This window comes from Solanum tuberosum, unplaced genomic scaffold, assembly GCF_000226075.1.
Source record: "Solanum tuberosum cultivar DM 1-3 516 R44 unplaced genomic scaffold, SolTub_3.0 scf00039, whole genome shotgun sequence".
NCBI classification, from domain to species: Eukaryota; Viridiplantae; Streptophyta; class Magnoliopsida; order Solanales; family Solanaceae; genus Solanum; species Solanum tuberosum.
In genome coordinates this window covers 1055601-1064159 of record NW_006238968.1, presented here as the reverse complement: position 1 = coordinate 1064159, position 8559 = coordinate 1055601, and the positions used below count along the sequence as shown (strand labels likewise).

Below are 8559 nucleotides of genomic sequence, written 5' to 3'. Positions count from 1 at the left end.
AATATTAGTTTTCAATATGTAAGTCACTTGACCAGATCATATCAGTAATATGCTTTTATTATCAACCATATGATTTGCAATTGTAAGCTTCCCCATGACGCCCTAATCACTTTCGAACCCAACAACTTGTGATCAGGTTCGAAAGTAATCATGACGTCATGTGAAAGCTTACAATAACAAAGCATATGGTTGGTAAATCAGATGACAAATAAAGGCATACTAAAAACATATTATTAATATGGTTTGGTCAAGTGACCTACATAGTGAAAACTAATATCAAAAAGCATAAACTATATTGGGAGAATAATCTCCTCATAAACAAAACTCTTTAAACGACTACATTGTGGATGTTACTATTGTATTTTGTATGAGAAGATGGATCTTCAATTTATAGAGTTCCAAACGTTTCCTCTAAGGAAAGAATAAACCAAATATGGAAGAAAATAATGTTTTAATTTCAGAAAAGAAAAAAAATATATTTATGGTAATGCTTTGTCTTTCTTTTTAGGAAAAAATAAACTTCAAATAAAGTAAGAAAATCAGGACAAAATCGTAACAAATCTCCCTAGATCCCCAATATTATACACATTTACTATTTCTATGAAATTTTAGAAAAATCGGTATTTTGAATCTTATAATTACTAATTATGTGATAGTTTAGCTAATTATCAACTAATAGTTTGCTACACTTATTTGCTTTATATATGTATAAAGCGAATCAATACAGTTTTGAATAAAATAGAGATAGATAAAATATAATTTTTTAATTTTTCATTATTTCAAAATAAATATAGAGCACATATTTTCTATGTGAAGATAACTTTCCCTACTATTTTTCTACCATAAATAAAAATAAATAAGAAAAAAAAAACTTTCCCTAATACTTTTTGGTCAAATTAGTGTCGGTTTCACACCTAATGAAGCAAGTCCTATGTTTGTGGACTAGCAAGCATACTTGGGCCCACCGACTCATCCAATGGTTAGGGCTTGTTTGGGTTTGTGGATAAGAATAATAATTACAGAATATTTTATGAGATTATTTATGAAAAAATTATACAAATTGGACTTATTAGGCAAAGTATTTATTCAAATTGAACTCAGCCCAATATATTTATCTTGATTGAAATCACGGTCCAAACTATTTGCCGACTGCCCCTTTCTTCTATTCACTGAACCACTGCTTCTTCATCCTTGATACCACATCAATATATATATATTGATGATATCAAACAGTAAGTGCACATTAGTGAAAACAGGGGGTATGAAAGTAAGGGGTAGCCGTTTGTACATAGTTTGCCTTTCTGGGGTACAAGTGTTCTTTTCTCGTTATTTATTAGAAAATATAGAATTAATTGTGAAATTTATCGGTGATATCTAGCTAATTCTCACTAAAAGGTTCTAGCTGATTGAGTTTTCTTAAAATCCTAATCTGTAACTAATGGACAAGAAAGAATTGCTAAGATGGTAAATCCAAAGCTCCAACACCTTAAATGATCTTATTTGTTTTGGCCCAAACCGTCAAATACTCAATAAAGTCTGTTACAAAGTTTTAAAAAGGTAAAAAGATTATTAAGATAGGTAAAATGTATAGCAATTTGAATAATACAATTCGAATTTAGTTTACAAATTCAATTATAAAATATTGTGATTTTCTGATTTGAATATGATTGGATATATTTACAAACCGAATCGATCAAAAAATCAAATTCTGTATACACCACTAAAAAAAATATTACTCAATAAGCTGAGTCTAGATGGCTAGACCATTGTGTCTCTAACTCTCTTGTTGGCTATTGGTGTATGGATTGAATCGAATTTGAATGACAACTTTACAAAATTCAAATGCAAAATCATCATTTGTGAGATAGTTTTTTATTTCCCCGAAAATGTAACAACAATTTTTCTAATGAACCAAAAATGAATTTGGTATATCAGTTATCGTGCCCACAGTATTATCCTGAGTAGCCAAGTGCGGAGCAGATAATTGTTGAAAAGTTACAACTATGAGAGATTGTTATATTGAATTTTACTACAACCTAATCTTTATGATATACATTTATATCAATACAACAATATTTCTTCTTCCTTTTTTTTTCTAATGTATATTGCTTAACTAGCCTTGATTTTATTTTTTATATATATATCTGGATTTCATTCTTTAGCTTAGAAGAGAGATAGTTCTTGTAGGAGGCACAAGAGATTTTGCATATGCAATAGGTAATGCAATCAACTTCTTTGATTTGCTCACATAAGCTCTCCTTGTGAAGTTGTTGTAGTCATTGGCTTCAATCTCGTCGAGAATCTTGCGGTACAAGACCAAAGATGCCCATACCTGGGGAAAAAAACGGGGAACGTGTGAGGTTATTTTGCCAGAATAGTAGACACGGGTAATAAATAAGAGAATACTAAAGATACGAGGTATGAGATATTGTAATTCTAACACAAGGTACTTGTTAGGTCAAATGTAGTTATTCGATATCTAATACTAATAGAATGATTTTGCCATATCCAGAATAATAGCAATCCAAGCCATTTCAGGATCCACATGATGTAATGTTAGTGCAAATACTCAGAACGGCAAGCTCAATGCAAGGCTATCCGTTGGTTTGTAGGTCGTTCAGAGAAAACTAAAGATCTGAGCTATAGAAATCATGTTCATATGACTAAGAGTTTACGAATGCTTACAGGGAATCTACTAGCTGCGCTTAATTCTGTCACTCCTTTCTCTGCATCATCAAAGAACTTTCTTGCCCTATGGATTTGCTTCTTCATAAATATTCTCCATTTATCGGTCACCCTTCCAGCAAATATGTCTTCATCGGATAGACCTGCCTGTGCTAATTCGTCTTGAGGCAAGTAGACTCTTCCTCTTCTGGCACTGCAGGGAAAGCAATATATAAGAACAACGGAAGCCTTAAGAGCTAATACATGGCACTTTCAACTTTATGGTGGAATAAAGATGGAAAATGAATAATTTCTTCGCCTCTAACGACTAACTAATGAGCTTTAAGCTCTCAAAAGAAGCAGCATTTTCCAACAAGGCTAAATTGAGTTCTGCAGTTTTATTCCCAGAACGACTGATACTAATTACTTTATACTCTTATGTTGACATAGAAAACAAATAAACTGGATAACCGAAAAGCTCATTTTTCTATTTTTTGATATGTAAATATTAGCAAAAAACATTTATGTGCGTAAAATATAGCTTTGTACTTACTCTTCTCCAACATCTCTGAGTATGTTGGTTAATTGATTTGCGATCCCCAAAGCCAAAGCAGCATTATATACACTCTCTGTTGTTGCCTTTGATTCAGGTGCGATACCCATAATTGGAACACTCATCAACCCAACCGTACCAGCAACATAATAACAATAGAGATATAGTTCGTCAAAGTTTTTGTATCTCGACTTCCTCAAGTCCATACGCATTCCTTCAATCATATCTCTGAATGGCTGCAACATATATTGAAAGGATAGATGATTTACGTTATTGAACAAAGCAAATCAAATTATATGAACTAATAATGTTTCTGTTCCAAATATATGATTCACATACAAAACAACACCAAAAGACGAAAAAAATGTTAAAGCAGAACAAAGTATGTGTAGAATCTCGGACGAGAGAAACAGATAAAGGAAACAGAACTAGAGATCCAACTAAAAACATTTTCCACAAGGCTGATGTAAGCTATCGGAAAACCACTCAGTTAACACGACATCAAACTAAAATTGAACAAATATAAAGATCATAGAATTGGAAGACTAACCTGAATATCAACTGGAAAGTTGGAAACTGTATCGGACAAAGCACCATCGAGCATGTCAAATGGCCGCCCATTGAAAACATCTTCTAGTCTATCTTCCCACCTATCTAAGGCTGCCGGTGTAATATATGATGCATTCGGGCCATCAACAAGTTCATCTGTTCTCCTGCACCATACTGTTTAAACAGACATAATGAGAAACTATTCAACTCAAGAAGTTCGTTTATATATGCAGTCATTAAAAGGAGTTTTCTCTTTCAACACTAGAGTAAAGCTTGAAGTGGAGAAAGAGGGAGAATTGGTATATTTTATTAACATCGAATATGAAGTTTAACAAATCAAAACAAACCAGTTCCATCGGTAAAAATGTGAACAGTAACACAAATGAAAACATTAGTATGTGAATATTAATCATGTTCTTTTTCAATGTTTTGGCTAGTATTAAGCATGATATGACAATAAAACGTCTCAAGCTAGCCAAGCTCGGATTTTACCTATTACATGTGACCCTCAAACTCAAACTTTAGTTCTTTTTTTCTCGTCTCCGATTAATCATATGTGTTTATGTGCGTATCTGTTATTAAATGGCTAGAAACCTCACCATATATTGCCCAGATAGCCCTTCTTCTCTCGGGAGTCATTAGCATAGTTCCTGAATAACCAAACAAAGATCAAATTTTGTCTTCATCAATTACATGAACAGGCATATATATAGTCATAATTAGTACTTTAACGAAAAAAATTGGTAAATGCATGAATAGATTAAAGAAGCTAACCTAAGTTAAACGTCTTAGCGTACTCTGCACATACTTCACCACACCTATCATATGCTTCACTTAACAAGCCCAAATTCCCAGGAACAGGTATGTCTGGCTTCACTTCTAACTCATCGGTAGATCTCAGCTGCCTCTTCACCAAGGCTGCCTGCCTCAAAACCACATCATAGACCATCTGTTCCGATGTCATCGTTCGTTCTCCAGATGGAGTAGCCACAATAGCAGACCGTACAGAAAATTTCCGTCCATTATTAGTTTGTTTTCCACCACCTCTATTGATTCTCTCATTGGACACCAAATTCCTATGCCTCGATGAATCAAAAAAACTTTTTCCCTCCCGGACGGATTCCAAGAATCCTGTCCCATTTGAGACCTCACAAGGAGAAACAACCCATAACAAGGCAACAGACATTCTGAGCAAGAAAACCTTGGTTTTCTAAAACAATTCCAAGATTTTTGTCTTTGTTTTTGTCACCTTCCAAACTTTGCTTAGTTTATAGAAAATAAATTACTCCTAGTAGATTCCCACTAGAGTATATTTCCACTTCCAAACAATATTACCCACTTTCCCTTCTGTAGAAAAGATTATAAAAAAAACCACAAACAAAGCAAACCAACTTCTCCTAACTCAAGGAATAACCTGTTTCTTGGCTTCTGCAAAATGAGATAAACCAAACACCACATTTGAGATACAGTTATGACAAACAGATGTTGATTCAGAATTTGAAGTTTATGAGCTCCTATAGCGACCTCAAGTTAATATTACAATACAGATTGGGTTCAAAATCAAATATTTAGTGGATTTCTTTAGTACAATAATAACAATAACAGACACAGTGAAATCCCACAAGTGGGGTCTGGAGAGGGTAGAGTGGACACAGACCATACCCCTACCTCGTGGAGGTAAAAGAGGTTGTTTCCGGATGACCCTCGGTTCGAGTACAACATATCAAAATAGGTATAAAAGAGGGAAAACAATAGTGTAGAAACAAAGCAACTAATAAGGAAACAGTTACAACCACAGAAAAATGTGATAACCTAAACACAATCAACAACCAAAGATGGTGAAATCAAAAGCAAGACACTGTAAGAACACTGAGTGGATTTCTTAGTATCTACAAAAATTACTGAGTTCACGTGAAACCGTAACCAGCATTATAGACAACCCCTCACCCCATCCTCCAGTATAAATAATGTGAACTTTATAACCCCAAAACTACAACAAAATCAGCAATATTACCTACCAGTGGCACAAAGAAAGGATCTTTGTAAAACTACTCTGCATTATTGAAAGCACAAATAAAATAAAATTAAAAAAACCTCCAATGACAGTGAAATCACACTTTTTGGGGGTAATGGATGCTTTCTATATTTAGTCAACAAGATTATAATAATCACCTCATTTTCTAATTTTGGTACACATAGAAGCCAAGTGCTCAATTCCTATTATTATATAGTGACTAGCCGCAGGCGGAGCCAAAATTTGAAGTTTACAGATTCTGCATAGGGTTTAAACTAAAGCTACTGAATTTAACCGAACCCGTATACCAAACCAATAAAAAGTTAACAAAGAATGTTAAAGATTGCAACTTTATACATCAAGAAGTGAAAGGAAACAAAACTTACACAAATTCCATCTTTCTTTCAATAATGGTCACTCTCAATTTCTATTATTGTATAGTCACAGACTAACGAAGCCAAAATTTGAAGTTTATGGATTCTGAATTCTAATATTTTTTTAACTTACTAAATTACATAGTTTTGACTAAAGTTACTGAATTCGACTAAACGCGTAACTTACACTCTAACTCCACCCCTATATATATATATAGCAACAAAAACACTAGCAAAGCAATAGAAAGTTATAAAGATTGCAACTTTATATATCAAGAAGTGAAGGGAAACAAACCTTTGTTTCAAGAAATCAAGAATGGCCACTCAAATTTCACGTTTTCTTTCAACAATGGCCACTTTCAAGAAATGCAGAATGCAATTTGTTGGTTTTTCTGCACTTTTTGCTCCACATATTTTGGTGATTTTATAGCATTTATTATTATTTTTTAAATTTATTTTATTTTATTTTTGCTGATTGGAATTGAGTGATTCAGAATCCATATCCTCATTTTTACTTTTTTTCAGTAAATATTAATTCTTTGGTCTTATATTAAGACACGTAGATTTTCAAGTTTTGAGAGAAAAATGACAAAGATGGTCCCTTTATGTTTGCCACTAGGTTCAAATTAGCTTCGTAAATATATTCTTCAACAGTTTTAGTCCTTCAAATAATTTATTAAAAGTTTGAATTTTTCGTTTCCGTCAAACATTTAATACATTAGATTTGAGGAAAATTATGAAAATCTTTTGACCAGAAATTAGGGGTGTGTATTGGTCGGTTCGGTTTTGTTTTAAGTATTATTGGTTTTGCTTTTTAAATAGGCTAAACCGATAACCAAACCAATAAGATAGTTGTTATCGATTTTTGGTCTTTAACGATTTGATTTTCGATTTAACCAATAAGAAAACGCTTTCAAAACAAATATATGACTTGTCCAACAATTTGACGCGGAAAAAAAACTTGAGAAATCAAATTACTCATTGAGTGCAAAAATTCTGCGTAGTTTAGTAAAAATATAGTTATTACTCACAATTCACAACTCTAGCCGTTGCCTAACCCTTGTCGTCGTCGTTGCAAACTTTACCCGTCATCGTTCTTAGTTCTTTAGGTTTTGACATTGTGAACCTAAGACTGAATTAATGTTAAAACCTAAAGGGTAAATGTAAAGAGCAGAGTTAAGTAGTGTTAATTGTGTAGGCTCCTTATAGTTATTGTCTAATATGATGATTATATTAATATTTTTTGTTTGATATTTATGTATGACTAAAAAATAAAATAGTAAGCAATTATATTTTTAAAGGGTTATCGGTTAACCCAATAACCCAATATTAAAAAACCAATATCAAATTGATAACCTAATAATATTTTTTTATAAAACCATTAAATAACCGTTAATCCAATAACTCAATAACAATAAACCAATAACACTTTTTTCGGTTCGATTTATCGATCAGTTCGATTTTTGCACACCCCTATCAGAAACATCAAGAAAATCTTATCAAATCCTATAAGATTGTATTAGATGCTAAAAGTATTTTTTGAAAAAACTACTCTTTCGTTTCATTTTAGATGTCGTGCTTATTAAAAATACTTAGTCTAAATAATTTTTATTTTAAAAAATTAAGATAAAATCAATTATTATTTTCATCTTTATCCATACGCAATAGATATGGAGAGAAATTAATGTGATTAAAAATAGTACTAATAAATTGAGATCAAAGAGTAAATAAGAACAATTTATCAACTTATCATTTTCTTAAGAGATGCGTAAAAAACATAACAAGTAAATAGACAAGAGGGAGTAGTAGAAGTTACACCTTCAAATTAAATGAGTCATGTAGCGTGAATCTAAATAATCGGGTCTACATACAAATGCAACGAACTTAGTGGTGTCAATTTATATGAATTTGATATGAAACATAAATTTATATACTAAAATCAATAATAACATATTTAGTATAATTTCATAAATAAAATTTAAAACAGAATAGAGCATGCATATACCTTACTGACCGTCAAATAAAAATGTAGAAATATATGATAGCGGGAAGATACTGTTATCAAGGAATATAAGTGCCCTTATTGGTTGAGTGTACACGTGTAACCACCTCAGTGGATATGCTATATTTTATTCAGTTTTGGGAAAATTGGGTACTAGTAGATGATATAATTGATAAGAAAACCCAACCAATTGTCTATACACCAATAGTAAGCTTTTGTTAAGGCAAAATGGCTTGCTAGTTCTTACCCCTTGTGATGGTGAAAAGGAGTGGTGTTTACGATTTGGATAAAAATTAATTCAGATTAAAAAATTAAATTAAATTGATCAAATAAATCAATTTTATTTGAGTTTGATTTGGTGTTAGATTCTTGAAAACTGATAGTATTTGGTTTGGTTTTGATT

General features: G+C 32.1%; 1 protein-coding gene across 1 annotated transcript; it reads right to left on the bottom strand.

Moving 5' to 3' along the window:
- Positions 1 to 1856: 1856 nt before the first annotated feature.
- On the bottom strand, positions 1857 to 6587 carry LOC102593756 (phytoene synthase 1, chloroplastic). The gene is made up of 7 exons (XM_006343240.2): positions 6450 to 6587; positions 4541 to 5194; positions 4366 to 4416; positions 3768 to 3940; positions 3218 to 3453; positions 2686 to 2878; positions 1857 to 2332 (listed from the first exon to the last, which is right to left on the bottom strand). The coding sequence occupies exons 2-7, from the start codon at positions 4950 to 4952 to the stop codon at positions 2159 to 2161; spliced, it is 1239 nt and encodes a 412-aa protein (XP_006343302.1). The 5' UTR covers positions 4953 to 5194; positions 6450 to 6587; the 3' UTR covers positions 1857 to 2158.
- Between the last annotated feature and the right edge of the window lie 1972 nt (positions 6588 to 8559).

Coding starts and splice junctions, on each gene's coding strand:
- LOC102593756 (XM_006343240.2), bottom strand. CDS start 4,952: ATGTCTGTTGCCTTGTTATGGGTTGTTTCTCCTTGTGAGGTCTCAAAT. Junction 3,941..4,365: donor GGCTATCTGGGCAATATATG/GTGAGGTTTCTA, acceptor CTGTTTAAACAG/TATGGTGCAGGAGAACAGAT. Junction 3,454..3,767: donor ACTTTCCAGTTGATATTCAG/GTTAGTCTTCCA, acceptor TATATGTTGCAG/CCATTCAGAGATATGATTGA.